Genomic DNA, 21,113 nt, shown 5'->3' with positions numbered 1-21,113 from the left:
TTGTGTTACAAGAACTTCAATACAATTTTCGCATAAAAAGAAAGAAAGAAAAACAAGAAGAAAAATTACTTCACATCTAAATATCAGAAGGGAAAATCAAATGAATTTAACTAAAAAGGTGAATGTCATAAAGGATGAAAACAATACAATAATTATTGGAGCGAAGTGTTGGTAGAAAACGTATCTTGGAAGCGCATAAAGTACGTTAAGTCCTGTTTTACTCATTCCGGGGATGAGTTTTTACAAAATTCTGTTAAGTAACTGTTTCCCAATCTTGCAAATCAAAAAACTAATAGCGATTGCAGATTTTTTTAGGCGCTGATAGCCCAGTGGGTATGAACCCGACTTCGCTTTCGGTTGACCGAGATCAATTCCGAGCACGCACCTCTAAAGTCTAACTTTTCTAAGTTACGTGTCTAAACATTAAAAAGTATCACTTGCTTCAACGAGGAAGGTAAACATCGTGAGGAAACCTGCAAGTTCTCAAAGGTATGGAGTCCCTTCGGACTACGGCCCTTCTCATTGTTGGAGGAGACCCGTTGCCTGTAGTGGGCCGGTAATGTTAATGGTACATCTTCGATTAATAAGCTGCTATCACAGAATTTTATATTACATGGCTTTAATAAAAAAAAAATTACATAATAATTCTGGCTAGATTAATATTTTCATTTCGATAAGTTACCTGTTGTAATGTGAAGGTGGTGCGATTACGCCTCTGTTTGCGGCGCACGAAAGTGTCATCGTGTATCGCCGGGTGATAAGAGTAGCTTGTATCTGGAACAAGAGATTTTTTTAAGAAAAAATAACCGACTTTGATTATATACTTTATAACAACTAAAGAGTAGTAGTAATAACAAATACAACAAAAAAATAAGAGCACTTAACAAAATAATATCCCAAATTATAATATCAATGCTCGTAGGGTGGCCATAAAATAACAGTAGGTCCGGAAAGATCGGGCCATTACGTCAGAGTGCTAAATCGCCCCAGACATTATGGTGTCTATCCGAGGGAATTGATGAGGTGGAGACAACATTGTGTAGGGTGCATATAAATTAGGGCTTTATTACCTACTATTTAGCCACATGAGTGGTTTGTGGATAATATTTTCGTGAAGTGGATTTTGTTATTGTGAGTTGGGTACTCGCATTATTCTTTTTTAATAGTCGTTCAATCTTGAAACAAGGGTCTTTGGGGTATGGGGTTTTTTACTATTTCTAACCGACTTTTTAATGAGAATAGTTTTCGTCAATAGCGTCTTGGCGATTTAATTATGTTGAATATCTATAATCATGAACACTTTCGAATACTAAGGTAATATCACGTATGCAAACAGTATGTAAATTTTCAAAGTTTTTATTATAAATATAATTCACATAATAAATATTATAATATTGAATAATGTAGCCTGGATGGGCACTGCCAATGTCTAAATATAAGTGATTGATGCCCGTTTTCACTAAACCAAGGCATCGCCTAAATTGAATGTCAAATGGTTTAGGCGATGTCTATAGAAAAAAAAGTTTCGCCAATTCTGATGATAATTATTGGTGAACGGTTGAGGTATGCTTAGGTATCTCCTTAGCTTAGGTGTTACTTATTTAGGCACTACCTTCTTCGTCGTTAGAGAAAACGAGCATTAGTTCTGTTTGTAGATTTGAAATTAGTTTTAATATTAGGTATATGCGTATAATTATTTTAAATAAATAAAGAATGACATAGCCGGTATTAACACCTACTGCATAGGCTTATATGATTTACAGTGCTCGCATAGGGATAGCGGAGAGAAGAACGGACCGATCACAAATCAAAGATATTTAAAAGCAATTGATACAAGATAATTTTCCGTAAATTGCTGTCACCCTCGCACTGCAATCACCGAATCAATGACAAACGCAGGGGCGGCCCCCTCCACGTCTATATTATTGCTGATAATGTCATTCCGCAACAAGGCTGAATTACCCCGACGTACGGGATTACAGCTGTCTTCAGCTATTGCTGCAACTATTTGTTATTAGCTGTGGCCCGTAGTCTTCTTTCGCGTCTTTTGAAAGACCTTTCTCTTCTTCAGATAAAAAGTATCACCGGTCCGTCTCCAGGATGCAAGCTACTATAATTATCATAATATCAACCGAAGCGCAGTGGCGTGCATAGAGGGTATGCACAGGGTATGCAGATGACATAAAATGAAGAAAATCTCCATTACGAGTTATAAATACTTAAGGGTAGGCTTTTTATAACTCTTACAATGCCTATCCCTCTATGCTGAAGCGGTGATAGCATAGTGGGGAGGAGCTCGACTTCACTTTCTGGGAACCGAGTTCGAATCCCAGCACGCATCTCTTACTTTTCTAAGTGGTTTGTATTATGAAAATTAAGCTTCATTTGCTATAGTCCGCGAAAAGCAGGAGATTCGTATGGTGTAATTTATAATTTCTTCAATCCTTATAATCCTACCAAACAGATTTTCGGCAATGTACCCTCTACGCACGTTTCGCTCCGAAACCGGAGCATCCTCAGGAGATGTTGACTTTACAATGAATAATAGTTAAGTGAACATCTCCTGAGTGAAAATATCACTTGCTTCGACGGTGAAGGAAAACATCGTGAGGAAACCTGCACGCCTGAGAGTTCTACATAATGTTCTCAAAGGTGTGTGGAGTCCACCAATCCGTTAAGGCCGTGGTGAACCACGGCCTTAACCCCTTCTCATTGTGAGAGAAGACCCTTGCTCTGTAGTGGGCCGGTAATGAGTTAATATGATGATGATGGTGATGGTGACCACAGATCCTACATTGGAATAGGTCAGGTCGAAATTTTTAAGACTTTGTGTATATGTAATATGGAAAATATAAGATTTTTAAAACTTTAAGTATAATACCTTTAAAATATAAATCCTTTGATGAGAAAGCGTTGTTGGGGGCCGAAATCAATTCGGCCGGCGACTTAAAACGTATTTTAATTATTTAAACAGCTTTTTGGGCAGTTCACTGAATTTTTACGCAGCAGCACGTATATTTAATTCGTTTGGTAATTAATTGTTTGATTGAAGCAATTTGGTTTATGTTGAATCGCTGTTTATAGTGAACTTATGTGGAATGAATATAAACGTATCTTGTATTGCGTGCCTAGTATACGGTTTATTTAAAAAATAAAGTACCTAAGTATAAAATAATTGAAACAAAATTAATGTAACTCCACTCATATACAGTCTGACTTGCTAAACTAACATCTCAATCTCGCGTGAAACTAAAACACGAATGGCGGTTTGTTATCTGACGAACTCCCCGGCGCAACTCTCGGTACTACCAGGTCTCGGGTTCTATTCCAGGCCGGAGCAATTAGGGAATTATTAATTTCTGATTTTTCTCTGGTCTGGTCTGGCCGTGGCTAGTCAGGTACAACTCAATATTCTTCTAAGAAACGTTCAATAGCCTTAAATGATTGATAGATTTTTATTAAAAATTTGCCCTTTGATTCTAATTTTTTGTTGATAAGGACACAATAGTACATTGTGATACTAGTGCGGTATGTTGATCCTTACACTCGAGTACTATTAATTATTCTGTGACTCGAGCCATTAATTCTTAGCTACGGTAAATACCGAACAAATACCATTGACCTATGTAGAAATAATAATACTTGACCACTCGCGCTTGACTACTAACTGGGTGAAGCGCAGATTAACAAGTTATAAATATGAAATTAATTGAAGTAATTAATAATGGAGTGCTCATCAGGCTGCAGAAAAATCTCCGGCTTGCGGCGGAAATTAAAAAGTGTTCGACATCCGCCGGAAGTCGGCTCGCTTAAGTGCAGCGGGGAAAGTTTGACCAGCACGGGGATCGGGGTGCAATGGAAAATACTGAAGGGTACATGTTGCATTTTTAAACCTTTACATCAATTTTTTATTATTTTTTCTACTATAAGAACTTGAGTGCAATCAGGTATTAAGTGATGATGGAGTGTAAGATTGTAGTGAGCTTATCTGTTAGCGCTTTGCGGTACGCCTTTGTAAGCCTTAGTAAGCTAACCACGGCCGAACGCTGTCTCCAGACCAAAATAGCCCACCAGAAGACACGGGTCTCCTCTCAGAATAAAAATGGACGACGATTTAGCGTTCCGTAACGATGTCGCGTAGAAACCTAGTAGTAATATGGGTGTAACATAACTTTCCTTGTCTAACAGATAACCTCGCTACAATATTAGACTGCATCACTTAACACCTGATTGCAGTCAAGTTCTTACTAGTAGAAAAAGAATAAAAAATTTATGTAATGGTTTAAAAATGCAACATGTACCGTACCCTTCAGTATTTTCCTACTGCCTACATATTTTATGATTATCTTACCATCCAAAGAAATAAGTCCTAGATTAAAGAATCTACGAATAAACTTTTGATCGGTGTTAGTAGATTTAAAAAAAACCCCTGCCACAGTTAGTAAAAAAATTTAAAAATTAATACATTTTCGCAATTACCAAAACGAGGGACTATAATTAAATAAGGCAACACTAACGCAATTATACTACTTTGATCGGTGTGCGTTTCACTAAAAAACGGGACGCGCTGGGACTAATCCGAAGTGACATGATCCTTATTAAATTAGTTTGGGTGTAACAGAGTTAAAGCGAGCGGCGGTGCGACTCAAAAACTATTTTATGAATAATAGATGGCGCCCGCGGCAACCAATCCCCGGGGAAGCCGCCACGCCCCCGTCCCCCCCCTAACCACCCGCTCGGCACCCCTGCCTGCCTTCTATTCATTAACACATTACCACCCCTTGGGCACGTGAACCGGTTACAAGAAACTGATTTTTCACCTCTTTAATTCCTTCATCTTGTTACTTGGGTGGACTGTCATATACTCGTACCTACAACTATCTTAAACTTTTTTAATGGTCCATGCCAATGGGATCCTTTTACTCCAACTGCCTCTTTGGTCTAGTGGTTAGCGTGATGAACAAAGGATCAACAGGACCTTGGTTCGAATCTCTGGTCAGGCCAAAAGTAAAAGTTTTAGGCTCTTATATAGCTTAAGATGTGTACCTACATTACATTAAAATGTCTAGGTACACGGTAGTTTTGACTACATTTGTAAAATTCAAACTAAAGCTACATGGGTTCAAAATGCGCGCTGGCTGGAAAAATCCCACAATAAAGATTGTTAGAAATTGGGCTTTTCTGCGTAGAATTCAGTACCAGCCCGAAGTAAAATAGTTGGCGGTGTCACCCCCGTGCCTCGGAGAGCATGTTTAGGTTTCGGTACCGGTCATTCGCTGAGATAACAATAGTTAAAGCCCACCAACCCGCATAGGACCATTGGGGTGAGTCTATTCTCTAAAACTTTCTGTCCTCCGAGAGAAAAGGCCCAGCAGTTGGATATTAATAGGTCTGTCTGTCTGTCTGTCTGTCAGTGGGTTGTGTCTCACTAACCGTAAGGTAGAAAGTTAAAATTACCACTGAAAAGTATTTTTATTCTAGCCGTAACAACGAATTAAAAAAATTAAAAAGTTAAAAATTAAAGGAGACAATGAAACCAGTTTTTATATTATCTTGAAGATATCGCTTTTTTGAGAGGCTCTTTTTTGTTACCTGGTATGATTGGAAAGATATATAATATATCCCATCTCCGGCAAACTAGAGGGCACATGTCTCCCAGAATTAAAAGGGCCGTAGTCCACCACGCTGGCCAAGATGGTGCGGATTGGTAGACTTCACACGCTACTTTGGAGAACTCTCAAACATGCATTTCCCCTAAGGATGTTTCACTTTACCGTGAAAACAAGTGATATTTAATTGCTTAAAACGCTTAAAACTTCGAAAAGTTAGAGGTAAAGTTAAAGCTTTGAATCGAACTCGGTTCCCCCGCAGGTAAAGCGAAAGTCCTAACAACTATGCTATCAACGCTCTGAGCTGGTAATTTAAATAATAGGAGCTTGAAATAATTATGAACCGAATTGAGAAGCGACCTTTGTGAATCTAACAGTGTTAGTCTAGGAGCTACGGCTTTGTAAACTCGTTTATGGAAGTTTAGCGACCTACGGGCGAACTAATTGACGCTCTTGCACTATGCAGTTACCGGAAGCGGGCATACAGGGACATACTGAACTATTTACTGACGATGACCAGTAGAATAAAAAGGCATACCATCAGAAACTTATAAAGCATTTTCTTATTAGTTAAATATTCAACTTTTATTAATAAAGTCAAAGTCAAAGTCAAATATATCTTCATAGGTGGCACTTTTGGTGCGTATATTACATGAGACCAACCATATCCGTAAACTTAAAACTAAAGCTACGAGGGTTCCAAACGCGTCCTGGTCTAAGAAGAAGCCCACAAGAAACTTAGCCGGGTGTTTTTTTTTGTTATTACCATCTCACATTGTCATTTAAAATTATTAGAAGAGCAACCTGGTTAGAGTAATAATACGTTTAAGTTTAATACAAACTTTGAACTTTTTAAGAAACATCTCCAAAATGTCAATAGGTAGTTTATTGCAGAATTGTACCTATATAATTTCCGTTTAACGAATTATGAATTTTGTGTAACCCTACCTAAGTATATTGCACTGTAAGTTTATTTGTACTTCTAATGTTCAAATTATTGCAGTCACATTTTTTCTTAAATTTAGAAATGTTTTTATGTACTTACATTTAATTTTCAAATATGGACTGACTACACATTATTTTAATAATATACCTAACTATTTATTTAATTTCATTAAAAAAACCATTAAAAAAACATTACAACCTTGTTATAAGACAATGAAAATGAGCGCCACCTCCAATGAACTCCACTTAACTCAATTTATTAATGCATAGGAATAATATTTTATTGCAATCATATAGCTGGAAAATAAACACCAAATGGCGTGCACTTCACAAATGCACAAAAGTACTGCCTACCCAAATTATTTTATATAACTCTTATTGGAGGGGAATTTTTCTTTTTAATGTCATGGTCGTGCTTTATGCATACCCTGGTCGAACTAATTATTATATTCGGATTGACTGTTTAACGTGCTCTCCGCGGCATGAGGTTTAAACACGGACTTTTCCTAACTCTGCGCTGGTAAAGAAACTGTAATAAAGTTACAATTATTGCAACAAAGCTGAAAGCGACTGTAACGCAGTTACTGTTGAGCTGCGGTATCGCAAACTGCGTTATCGAAGTTTCTCGACCTACGAGTGAACTAATCGGCGTTTCCGTGCTATGTGATTACTCGTTAATAGTGTTACTTATTTCTCCGTATTTTCTAATAAATCGGTAGTGTTGAGAATTAATGTATACTTATAGGGCCTTATTAATAATAATAAATGCGGCATAACGCTGGAATAGTTATGAAGTGTTTTTTACACTTCAACTGATAGCACGTTTCAAGTCTTGCAATGCTGGTTTTATAGAAATTTATCAATTGTATATTAACAATTTATAACATTGTGTTTTAACATATTATTTTAATATATGCATTGGTGGTCCAAAATTACCTGAGAATCAAGTTATAAAAACATTATAAATAGTGTTAATATACAACGTGTCACCGAATTACGAAAAACTATTGAAAGGTGCAGAAGTATATTTCATAAGGATCAACCTGTAAAAATATTAAATACAAAGAAGCATATTTATTTTTCCATACAAACGAATTCAAAAGATGTTTACTTGTGACAGTCCTATCGAAGACCGACACGCGCATAGTGCCTACGCTACGCGACACGTAAATAATAAAGTTCAGGGAGCCACTTGATTTTAATTTTGCATGTGATGTTAGGGCTGTATCCGATTTTTTTCAGTAAAAACTATGATTTTGGTTTCACAGATAAGTCTAAGATACAGTACGTCTAGTAATATTTCGGTTTTCATTTACATGTTGTACTTTGCCTCATAAATGACGTCTGTACGAGGCTGATATGCATTAAATAGACAAGGCTAAATATGTTAAACCTTTCATCACATAGGTAGCTTCACATAAGTGTTCAATCGAGGAAGATTGTCACTTTCGATCCCACTTCTGACTGATAACGACTAAGAAACCAGGAGGTATCTTTGCATCGTTCGAGTCCATGTAGGACTTAAGTTTATAGAAAAAGCAGTCGTATTTTTATTAAATTACCCACCAACTCAATGTCATGAACATTAGTTTTAAATCAAATTTGTAAAAATCCTAATCAATTCAAATATGAATTTTTAGTTATCTAAAGTTTAATTATTTACCCACTTTATAAATTTATTGTAAGACTAAATATCAAATGTATAAAGTGTATTCACTCATTCATTCATTCATCTGCATTGATGATACTTACAAGGGTGAGTTGCGGTGAAGGGGTACTCCAGCGTGGGCAAGCGGTGCTGGTGCGGCGGAAGGCTGGGCGGACAGTGGTAGCAGAACAGGCCGCGGCCGCCACCTCCACCGCTCGCCAGCTGCGGACAATACATCCTCATCATTCAAAAATATCTCGAAAAAGGCAGATTCTACCAAGAAGAAATCAGCAAGAAACTCAGCAAGACTCTTTTCCGACAGTAACAATTTTACATTCATTTTTCTTTCTTGTGAGAGATGAAAGCAGAGCCGGATGCTTCTAAGCAACCTTGTCATTAAGAAATTCATCAGTTGTATAGTTATCTCGCTGTAATAAATGTGTATTAACTTATTGTTTAAACTTGGGCTTTTGGTAGGTCCAAAATAACCTTAAGACTCATATTATTATAGCGTATATTCAAACCTACAAATGACTTCTGTACCAATCGCGTACGATACGTAGATGTCACTAATTTATACCCATTTCTTTGGTCGACTGTCTAAATCTAATATTTTGCCTTGCAATGATATCATTATAAATACTGTTGAATATTGAGTTTTTCGTTAATGGATAATTATTAAATATATTGAGTAATTTTGTTCATGGGATAATTAATAAAAAACACATTTTTTAACTTTACTCACACATCTATTGTCTTACATTTTTTACAAGGAAGAGAACTTACGAATATTAAGCTTAATTTTCTGTACTCCGCGAAAAGCAGGAGAATCTGTACGGTGTAATTTATAACTTCTCCAATTCTTATACTCCACACAAAACTGTCTGTTTTCTTTTATTCTTCTTCTGTATTTTTATTTGTGTGCAAATAAAGAGTATAAATAAATAAATAAAACAAAACAGATCTTCGGCAATGTACCCTCTACGCATGTTTCGCTCCGAAACCGGAGCAGCATCATGGATTTCCTGAATAAAATGTATTTGATTGAATACATTTTATTTCTTTAATTTTTTCACCGAGGGATACGCTTGATTTAAGTATATAACTTTATTGATCGTGTAGCTCTCTTACGTATTTATCAGCCTATGACTTTGCAAACGCCATTGAGAACATTTTCAGACAGAACTATGGCATGCAGGTTTCCTCACGATGTGTTCCTACACCGTTTAAGCAAGTGTTATTTAATTGTTTTAAACGCAGGCTGAGGGAGAACGTGTTTGTTTTTTTATAGTAATAATTGTCGGACTATAAACAAAGACAACACTTCACAAGCTAAGTGCGTGAAGTGCCGAACTTGCTGCCCTGTGTCCATTACCCTGAAGCGTAGGTGTTTCGTTTTATGTGCCTATAATAACAACGGTATCCACGCAGTTCGAAACAGCATCAAAACAATGCTGCTTGGCGACAGAAATAAGCATGACGACTTCTTATTTATTTACTTTTTAACATTTAGTAATTAGTTTGTATTTTTCTAATAATATACTCCCCTTCTTTATTATTTTGTTTTCCTTATTCTAAAGTTCTAGTAGAGATCGCTACAAAGCACTCAGGCTACCTTATGTATCCTAATACTTTAAGCTACTACTTTACTTTTGATAGATGTTCTGACTTTTATTACTGTACTGTGAGCGTTGTGTTTACAAATAGAAAGAGTATAAACAAATTATTATTTTTATTATCAATGCGAAAGAGTGTTTTTTTATTTGTCTTTTCTTCTAGCCCTAACTAGGCAGCCCATCAACTTCATTTTTGGCATAGAGTTTGTTGAAAGAACGGAGAGTAACATAGGCTACACATTACACACACACCACATACGCATACACACACGCACATACACGCACATACACGCTCTCACACACACAAATTAAGTAAATTAGTTAATCAAGAATGCTCTGTTTTTTGTTATTTTAGTACTTAATCAATATTAAGGAGGGTAAGTCGGTGATGCCTATAGCACCGGGTTACCTAAATTAGGCAGCAGAAACCGTTCATACTTTTTGTTTGTGTATTAAAGTCAAAGTCAAAAATATCTTTATTCAAGTAGGCCCATAGGTGGCACTTTTGATGTGTACATAAGAATTACACGGTAGTGAGATGATGACAATAACCACATTCGTAAACTTAAAATTAAAGCTACGAGGGTTCCAAACGCGTCCTGGTCTAAGAAGGAGCCCACAACAAACTTAGCCGGGTGTTTTTTTTTGTTATCACCATCTCAAAATGTCATTTTAAATTATTAGAAGAGCAACCTGGTTAGAGTAATAATTTACACCCAAACTTTTTTTTCGATTACATAGTCCTTTATACTACAATAGGACTTTTCTATAAGCTTACATTTAATACAAACTTTGAACTTTTTAAGAGACATCTCCATATTACTAAATGTAATCATGTTGCCACAATAAAAATATATATTTTTTTTTATTCCTGTAAAACAAATGGTTCCTACGGTATTTGTAAAAAAAAAAAAAAAAAATTACAACCAATATACTTTGATATGTTAACTTCCCTCTCGTGAATTAAATCTCTGGTTTGCTAGTATTCATAAGCGTTGCTAAGCGAATAATAACACATTCTTAAACAACTTTAACAAATCCAAAGGGAAATCGATGACAATGGAATCATAGCTTGATACAAACTGTTCATTAGATAAGTATAAAGCCGGCACCGAGACGCGATTCGCACAACTTAATATTCAATCAGACTCACTATTAACAGTGAGATCCAACAACCTGTGATTGAAAGACCGATACAATCGCGATATTATTGTCTAATACTAGGTTTGCCATGAAGTTATTGCGGAACAGGACAAATGTGTAATTTGTAATGTGTATTTCTTATCTGTTATGTTTGCTAAAAAATATGCAATGTGTAAATTTTTGTAACTAGCTCTGACGGCCGATGGGCGCAGTGGGCAGCGACCCTGCTTTATGAGTTTTTATCTGTATTTCATAAGTATATATGTATATTATTCATAAAAATATTCATCAGTCATCTTAGTACCCAAAACGCAAGCTACGCTTACTTTGGGACTAGATGGCGATGTGTGCATTGTCGTATTATATTTATTTATTATTATTTATATTTATTATTATAACTCTGAGCTATAATGAATGACGTCTTATTAACATGACGATCTTTTATTAGTGATTTAGACTATGCATAAAATCTAAAATGCACGCAACATTTTTTTAATGTTATAATTGCCTACCAAAGAAGACGGACCACCAGATAAAACAGCAAAGTGCCGCTCCATCTCCATCAATCTGAGACGTAAGTGTTGATGTACCTACCTGTAATTACACCAGTAACCATGCCCTTTACACCGGAACACAGCAATACCGTCAAAAAAGTCTCTAAAAATTTATTAGTATCCTAAGACAGAATTACAATCTTCATGGTCTTAAACCAGGAAGACTGTAATAATTTAAATCTTATCATATAGCCACACCCTAAAAAAAAATCAAAGTTCATTTATTTCAAGTAGGCCTAATATAAGCACTCTTGAAACGTCAAGTCTGTCTGTGTGTAGTGACTCTACCACCGGTTCGAAAGGCAGATTCTACCGAGAAGAAGCCGGAAAGAAACTCAGCAGTTGCTCTTTTCCAATATCAACAATTTACATTATACATTTTAAAATTCATTTTTCTATCTTGTGAGAGATGAAAGCGGAGCCGGATGCTTCCAAGCAACCTTGTCCTAACCTAACACCTAACTTAACACAGCTTCATGACTGTTTGTAGCATAAATATTAATAAATAAATGTTAACGTTTATTTTATTTTATTTATCATCATCAGGCTGGAACGGCGATCCCGCAAAGGTGAACGCATCCTTGGTCAGCTCCCAACAGTGGACAGACGACATGAAACGAGTCGCTGGGAGCCGATGGATTTTGGAACACCCTACAAAAGAGCTATATCCAGCAGTGAACTTCAATCGGTTAAATTGATGATGATAATGATGATCATCATCAAACTCAGACTCTTAAAAACAATTACTAGCAACAGTAGTCTTTTCTCATACGAGAAAGTTTAGACACTTTGCGCTCCCTCCAGTTTAAACTATTACTTTCACATGTCTGTAATGGGCTTGATAGATTAACGCGCTCTCCAAGGCTGGATAAAGCCAACACTAGTACTGAGACACGATTCGCACAACTTAATATTCAATCAAACTTACTATTAACTGAGATCCAACAGCCTGTGATTGAAACACCGATACAATCGCGACAAAATTGAGCTATTACCGTCTAATAACAGGGTTGCCATCAAGATGTTATAAAATAGGACAAATGTGCAGACCTTCACGTTTATTTTATTTCATTATCATTATGATTTGAATGTCCTGCACTGTGTATGGCTGCATGTGCATGTTTCATCTTTCATAGGAGACGAGAATTTGGGGCCTAAACCAACCACATGCAGTGTGGTTTGGTGATTATCATAATATGTTATTATAAAAATGGACGGTTCTGAAAAGTTGTTCACAGAAAAACCCTATTTAATATTAATCGTACTGTTAATAATAATGTAAATTTGAGTCTTTGATTTTAACGCAAATTTTTCTTTAATTTCAGTGCAAGTTGTCATGTCAGCTAATGCCCGTAATTCATGTCCGTAAATTATTTTAAAAAACCAGATGTCAAAATCTGGCAGGTCCATACAAATTTGATAGTTTAAAAAAGTTAAGTTAAAGACCAAATCCTAGAAAAAAAGAATTATTGGTCACCCTATTCACTATGAACATTGCTGATTCTACGCACGACTGCTAGGCTTTGGTGTGGCGCCTTGTTATTAGGCTTATTAAAACTTTTTAGTTTCCTTTGCTAATGCGGCAGGTAATTAGAACGCGTTCTTGAGTCAAGAAATATTGACAGAATCTTGATTTGAATACTAACGACTGCGGCAATTGTAAAAGGCTGTTGAATTATTGTCAAACTATTTTATACTATGTGCTCTGTGTTATGCGTCTCTCTCTCAATTATCTGTGGCACTTTTAAAAAATGTACGAATTCGTATCCGTGTGTACGAATAGAAATAAAACTTGTGAATTCATTAAATAGTTTTCTTTGCTCTCCAATAAATTTAAGTCTATATGCAGAAACCTTGAACACATTTCCAAACAAATATAACATATCGTATAAAACTTGAATAGATGAATGAAGATAAATAAATTAAATGTAACTTTCTAATCATATTTAGAGTCTTGCTTGAATCTCAATATCCAATGGGTAAACATATAAGAACTTAAAAATATCTGTAGAACTACACCTTAATTGAATGCTACACATCTCCTGAATAAATTGTTCCTATGGGATGCTTTAAAAACAAAAACAAACGAGGACGAAGGCGCGGGCAACACCTAGTAATATATAGCTCGATTCGACAGATTCACTATGGCGTTAGTTGCACCCGAGTTGCGCGAAAGCAATTCTCTGATCACAATTAATTGATTTATGCGCGGCGTAGCCTCTATCACATCACCGTGACGCACTGCGTCCGGAAATTAATGCAAGTTACATTAGATTCTGTTTTTGAATTGAATAAGTCTTATATCATACAAGCTTTTGCCCACGGCTTCGCTCACGTTAAGTTCAATTTTCGATTTGGTAAATTTTAACTACAAAGGTTTACCAAAATGTCTTGCTGCAAAAAAATAGAAAAATAAATACTTTTATATAATATTTCATCCACTATTTGATACCGTTGCGATGAGTTAGAATTTTTAAAATCAAAATAAATTGATAAATGAAGTATTTTATCCAAAATTTCATCCACAATTTAACCCACTTAGGATTGAAATTTTCAGAAATCCTTTTTTAGCGGATAGACGTTGTAATAACTACCTGTGTGCAAAATTTCAGCCAGATCTGTCAAGTGGTTAGAGCTGTGCGTTGGTAGATCAGTCAGTCAGTCAGTCCGTCAGTCCGTCACCTTTGCCTTTTTTATATATAGAAGATGAAGCGGTGATGAGGAATGATGATGAAGGAGCTTGACTTCACTTTCCGGGGCAGAGCTCAAACTCTACAAAGCTAACTCTTCAAAGTTCTACGTCATGTACGTTTTAAGTAATTAAAATATCACTTGCTTCAACGATGAAGGAAAACATCGTGAGGAAACCTGCATACCTATGAGATCTACATTATGTTCAAAAAGGTGTGTGGAGTCAACCAATCCGCACTGGGCCAGCGTGGTGGAATATGACCTCAACCCTTTCTCATTGTGGGATAAGACCCGTGCTCTGTAGTGGGCCGGTAATGGGTTGATGTGATGAAGTCTTATTATATTTTTAAGGTATTTTTTTTAGTAATACAATAATATTTAAATGTATCTAATTGTAAAAAAAAACCTATTTAAATAAGATTTACAATATAATTTAGACAATAATTATTTATGTAGAATTTTGAAATAGTTACAGCACAATGTTATCTTTTTATTTATATTTTATAAATTTAAAATATCAATGTCAATATCGTGGAATCAATGAAAGTAGCGCCTCGTATAACTGCCATTCCTCTTCCTATTCAACCTCGCAACCAAAAAATAAAACATAGTTTGCAATAACTCGCGCCAACAGGGCATATCTGTACGGTGTAATTTCCAATAAGAGAGTTATTTAAATGTCCAATTATGTATTAGTAGACATCAGATTTCACTTAAAAAGGACATTTGGATAAAAATGGTACTTGGTGCACAGAAACGTTTTCAAGGTCAGTGTTTTCAATTATATTCTTCGGCTAGCAAACAATCGTAAATATTTGACCAACTGTTGGTTAAGAACTTAGTTTTCTCGGACACTCTTTGACACCAACTGATACCATATCTATTAAGAAATTTCCAGTACGAGACCGGAGTTAGCAAATTTCCGGTGTTTACTCCCGTGCTGCAAAGAGCACGTTACGCCGTCAGTGCCAGTTATTGGCACTAACATGGGATAATGTAAAATCGTTTAAGCCCACCAACAACCATTGGAGCAGAAATGGTGGGCACTGTGGCCTCTGCCCAACAGTGAAACGTTAAAAGGAAGATCATGATGATGGTGACGAAATGAAACGCTGATCAAAACATATCTATTAAAACTGTTCGAGCTCACTGACATAACTTGGTTTGCGAGAGGAAAATGACAATGAAATTCAATTGCACACATTACTAGTGACCCACGTGCGGATTCGCAACGCATCGTCTATAGTACAAGTGCGAGTGGCATCAAATATCGTCCTACAATTTCACGTAGAAAAGTATTTTGACTTGTGTAGCCCATGTTAATTATATCCGAACTCATTATATCCGTAATTTTTGACACATACTCAGTAACTACGAATAGTCAATAGACTAACTTTGAAGATTCAAAACCCTGGTTAAAATTATATTTATATGAAAAAAATGGTTTAAATACAGTTAATGTGATATATATTACGTACAACAGAATTCTTATCAAAGAACTTCGGTGGCACTAGATGAATATAGTTTATCCTATTTAATTTTCAACGAATAGACAACGATGAACAACAATGATCTGTACACATTATTAAGTATATGAACCTATTCAATAATTCCCTAACTTTATGAAAAATCTTTAATGACGCTAGTCTTGATAAAATAGTTTCATATTTTAAAAAAAGACTCCTGATTTATCTTTTTTATCTGAATATGCCCAAAAAACAAAAATATGCCCGTAGTTATTGTATTTTTTGTATTGACTAAATTATAATTTATGTTTGGCTCTTTGCCTGTGATACAAATGACATTAATGGAGCAATGAATAGGTTAAACGATGCGCGGGCGCATCGGAGCCGTTGGTGACGTTAGCACACTGGAGTGGCTGGAATTCATCATTGATATAATATATTCATTTATAAATGCTAATTTGCTTGCAATGCCCATTTTTTTTAATATGCTTTCCATTAAGCGGTTATTGTTTCGATTTGTTTGATCAGACGAGAGCCGATGCGCTTATCTTTTTTTATTCTATGTCGTCGCCCGATTTTTGTGCAACTAGCACCAACAATCTTCGGATGGCGAAAGTCAATGTAGAAGTTTATGTGTTAATTTATATAGCAAATTTAAGTTTTAGTGTTCGTATGAACGTAAGACATAGACTATCAAAAAATCCAAAATGGTAGACGTGAAGAACATAAAAAAGTAATCAAGAGAAAAAGTTTGACATAAACAGATGAACTGTCTGATGGTTACTGAAGAACCATCGTCTATAACCCTTTGCCCATCAATCTTAGGCTTAGGTAAGTGTTGACCATTACACCGGTAACCACGCCCTTCAGAGCGGAACACAGCAGCAGAAATAAGCAAGGCAGCTAGTAGCTCTGTCACCATAAAGGTCTACTACTACGATCAAGTTTTGGCTTCCAAACGTTTTAGCTTTTGGTTTTGTTGACATAATGTTCTCACGTCGCGCAGTGTGAGCACGGCGTATTCAAGTTTTGGCTTCCAACATTGGTTGGCATAGTGTCCTCACGTCGTGCAGTGTGAGCTCAGCATATTCAAGTTTTGGCTTCCAACATTTCTAGACATATGGTCCTCACGTCGCGCAGTGTGAGCACGGCGTATTCAAGTTTTGGCTTCCAACATTTCTAGACATATGGTCCTCAAGTCGCGCAGTGTGAGCACGGCGTATTGGCGCGTCCTGTCTGCGCGCGTGGGGCCGATCCGCTAATCCTATTTATATTATCGCCATTACCACGTTACACCCACCGACCCGCGTCCGCGTATGCACCAACCTTGACAGGATGTAATGCATTTTGTCGGCTGTCGCGCTAACTCTATTACTGTATATGCTAACACCAATTGTAGCTTATAGCGAAAGTCATTGGTGAAGTTCACCGGTTAGTTTTTGTAGAGAACTATAACTTTAAACAGTATTAGTTTATTCTTTTTCCTCAGTCTTGACAGATTTGGAATGGTCGCATTTAGGTGTTGTGGCTCGATTGACAATCCATCTCCACTCTTCCATGACGTTTCTGGTGCATTCGTGTAGTGGTTTTTCGATTCTAACCTTGATTTGGTCCGTCCATCGCATTGGTGACCTTCCGCGTTCTCTGGTCTCTGGTTTCTGTGAACGACAAGCTGTTCAATAGACTCATGTTTATGCTAGAAACGGATCCAAAGAAACTAAGGAGGCTATAGTTCCTTAATCATGTTTAAAGAGAGCGCCGGCTAAAACTCCACAATATTATTATCCAAAAGTAACTAATCACGGTAAAGTACGGACCATCTCTACGAGATTAATTTAAAAATGATACGATCCCTTTAAATATTAAATGTGCTATCTTTAGTCAAAATTAATCAACGGATTCTTCAAAAGATAGAATTTGAAATATATGAACTGCTTAAATGCTTAAGTATTCTTTGTATAGTTAAGACAATGAGATTAAATAACCACAAACCAAACCACCCCTCTTAATTCTTTCTACCTACTTATAAATGAATCTCACGCCCGTTCCTATTAACGAAGATAGAAATCGCGTTCATTCGGCCACTTATTTCATTAAAAACATAAATAAGCATCGTAAAATCATTGCAGTGCAAAGATTTTTGTCTTATTCTCAATTCAAAACGAGAACAAGCATTCGAAATTCAATTTTTTTGCTATAAATAAAGCCGTTTGCTTGAAAGACACTTCATTTCGCGATTGTCTTCGCAGGCGAGATTATCGACACCGGGTACGACACTTAAGTGAAATAAGGCAAAGGTACTTTTGTGTTTTGCCGACGTATTTATACTGTGTGAGAACTGATGAATTATCTGTGGAGCGTGTTTTCAGTAGACGATAACGTTACGACAACGATACGACTTTAAAGGCATTTTACGACATAATCTTTGTTTTCATAACATTAGCATACTGGCAGATTTGCCAGGCTTACAACACGGGTTACGTAACCTTGACTCGATCCTTGATCGGACTTTAAACTTATTAATCTCATGTGGCACGGCAGATCAGAATATAGTTGTCGCCACCCTTCGGGTCATGTGAGGCGACTAAGTAAATATAACGGAAAAAAGGCAGTCCTCTGTGCTGCTACTACTACAATTTAACGATCATATCAACCCATTACCGGCCCATTACAAGGCACAGGTCTCCTTCCACAATGAGAAATGATGAAGGCCGTAGTCCACAAGTCCGGATTGGTGGACTTCACACCCCTTTGTAAACATGTTGTCGAACTCTCAGGCATGCAGGTTTCCTCACAATGTATTCTTTCACCGTTGAAGCAAGTGATATTTTAAATTGCTTAAAACTTACATAACTTAGAAAAGTTAGAGGTGCATGCTAGGATTCGAACTCGGCCTCTCGAAAGTGAAGTCGAAGTCCTACTCACTGGGCTATCACCGCTTCAACGATTATTATTATATTATTATTACATAGGTAACTGGGACCTTCAGCTTATATACATCGACAACTGGGCTGTTACTGATATTAGCAGAAAAAGACCCAATACCTAACAATTTTGGCCCTACCCAAACTCGGACAGAAATCGAACCATCGCTCGTGAGTCGTAGCATATCTACCACTAAACCAACGTGCAGTTTCATACTCGAATCCTATAAGTCATGCAATTTTAAATACGAATGTGTATATAGAGATACTCGTATGGATAGAAATGTGATGAATATGTTTGGAAAAATACTTCTTACAAAACCCACAGAAAATCCGACGAAACTAAATCATAAATTCTTGACGGTATTTGCGAATCAAATATGAAGTTCAATCTGAATGGTGAACGCAAACACAATTTAAAACGAAATTACATTTGTATCGTTTAATTTCAGTTTCGACTTCGGCGAATCAATTGGATTAATTGGAATCCAATCGAATAATTATGTGGCGGCTTCCATATTATACCTACTCAGGTTAAATTTAATTTATTGTCATAATTTTACAGTCCATAATAATTAATTCATCATAAATTTACAGTTCACAATAATTAATTCATATAAAAAGCTTCGACGGCGTATGAAAATGTCGCGTGAACATATACTCGTTGTTATCGTAAAGCTATATTTTTAACCGACATCCTTGAAAAACGAGGAGGTTATCAATTCTGATATTCTGATGATGATTAAATTTTAATGTAAGTTCGGGCATAATTTCGTCATATGTAGACGGATTTGTAAAATTCTGTTTTTGCTCGAAAGTTGGTTATTCCGAAATGGGCCAAAATATCGGACCATTTCGGAAGTCGGAGACAACATAATTCTTCAAAAAAATTACAGCAAATCAACCCCTATTGCTGCTATGGCATTAACATGTACCTCTATTGTTTACGCTAATATATTCAGTACTAGAAGACCATGTCTAAAGATCTCATTGCAATAGACACAAAATTACATCAAAATCGGTCCAGCTGTTTAGGAGGAGTTAGGTGACAACTACACACAGAAGGATTTTAACTCTTCTCACTGTTTAAAACGTTCTCAAGTTTTAGTGAGACTAACGAACAGCAATTCATTTTTATATACATTATATACAGGTACATTGCTATATACCCACAATTTCTTCTTTTTACGGTGCCGTCTCCTTACAACGGTTGGCAATCACTAGGGCTATCTGTACTTTGGACACAGCTGTCCTAAATAATAATTTGGTGCTCTTTCCAAACCGTTGTCGTAGGTTTTTGAGCCATGATATCCTTCTAAGGCCAGGCCTTCTTTTGCCAGCCACTTTACCTTGTATGATAAGTTGAAAAAGTTCATTCTTTTGGTGTTCCGCATTACATGACCAAAATCTTCTAATTTTCTTCTTCTAATTGATATGAGTACCTCTGGTACCTCACCCAATCTTGCAATACAGTGCTATTTCGTACACGATCTGTCCAAGATATTCTTAGCATACGTCTGTATCCACATCTCGAACGCTTCGAGTTTCCTGGACACGATCTCTGTCAGAGTCCAAGCTTCTACGCCATATAGGAAAACAGAGAACACTTAGCACCGCGCTATGCGTGTTCGAAATGCAATGCTTAGGTCACAGAGTACATTTATTAAAGTCTAGAAAAGGCGTTGCGTGCTTTCTCTATTCTGTAGCGTATTTTAAGACTATAGTCTCCTTGTCGTCAACCAATTTTAATGAATGAATGAATGAATGAATGAATGAATGAATACACTTTTATTGTACACCACAGAGAAAATTTACAGAGATACAAATACAATTAATATTTATATTATTTGGTTTCAGTTGGTTTGTTGGTACGTATAAGACTTATTTCTTAAATCTGTTTTGTTTAATAATTATCTATAATGTTGCCATCTTGTTGATCCTTGTACCTAGCAGGTAACTCAGGTTTCCAATTGCGAACAAATATTTGAAGCACATCCCTTATTTCACGGAGCATTCAAATTCAAAATTGATTTATTTCAAGTAATGAAATGATTTTTTTATAAAAATTTCAAGTACTTTTGTCGACTCTACCATTTCAATTCCCTTTGTTTGTAATCAAAAATCGGTGGTAGAGTTGCCACCTATTTATTAAGCAGATTCTACGAAAAATAAACTCCACAAATGCCCTGTTTTAACATCGTATTACTATTTAACATTAATTTTGCTATCTTACGATGATGATTTGTTACCTATGCTTGACTTATCTTGGTGAAATTAAAATCGCATACGGGGAAATTAAAATCCCAAAATAAAAGTGGACGTCGTCGGGGGTAGTATAGCTGATGTTTTATAACATTAGTACTTATGGTAATAGGGATACAGTACATGCAAATAGTAAGTGCAGTCGATCTAGTAATTTATTTTTAAAAATGCTACATTCAAATGCATCAACGAATGACGTATAAATTCATTCAATACAATTGAAACAAATTATTTTACGATTCCACCCGCGTTCAG

General features: G+C 36.2%; 1 protein-coding gene across 1 annotated transcript in view; it reads right to left on the bottom strand.

Annotated features, from left to right (window-relative positions):
- The window catches only part of LOC120631232 (dorsal root ganglia homeobox protein-like), an 81,794-nt gene extending 72,958 nt beyond the window's left edge, over positions 1 to 8,836 (bottom strand). Inside the window, exons 1-3 of the mRNA XM_039900714.1 lie at positions 8,783 to 8,836; positions 8,307 to 8,424; positions 683 to 774 (exon numbers count right to left, since the gene is read on the bottom strand). Coding sequence (XP_039756648.1) covers positions 683 to 774; positions 8,307 to 8,424; positions 8,783 to 8,836 — 264 coding nt within the window. The remainder of the gene's footprint in view (positions 1 to 682; positions 775 to 8,306; positions 8,425 to 8,782) is intronic.
- Positions 8,837 to 21,113: the final 12,277 nt, after the last annotated feature.

The sequence above is a fragment of the Pararge aegeria genome, chromosome 17 (genome assembly GCF_905163445.1).
Source record: "Pararge aegeria chromosome 17, ilParAegt1.1, whole genome shotgun sequence".
Lineage (NCBI taxonomy): Eukaryota > Metazoa > Arthropoda > Insecta > Lepidoptera > Nymphalidae > Pararge > Pararge aegeria.
This window is presented reverse-complemented; position numbering and strand designations above follow the sequence as displayed.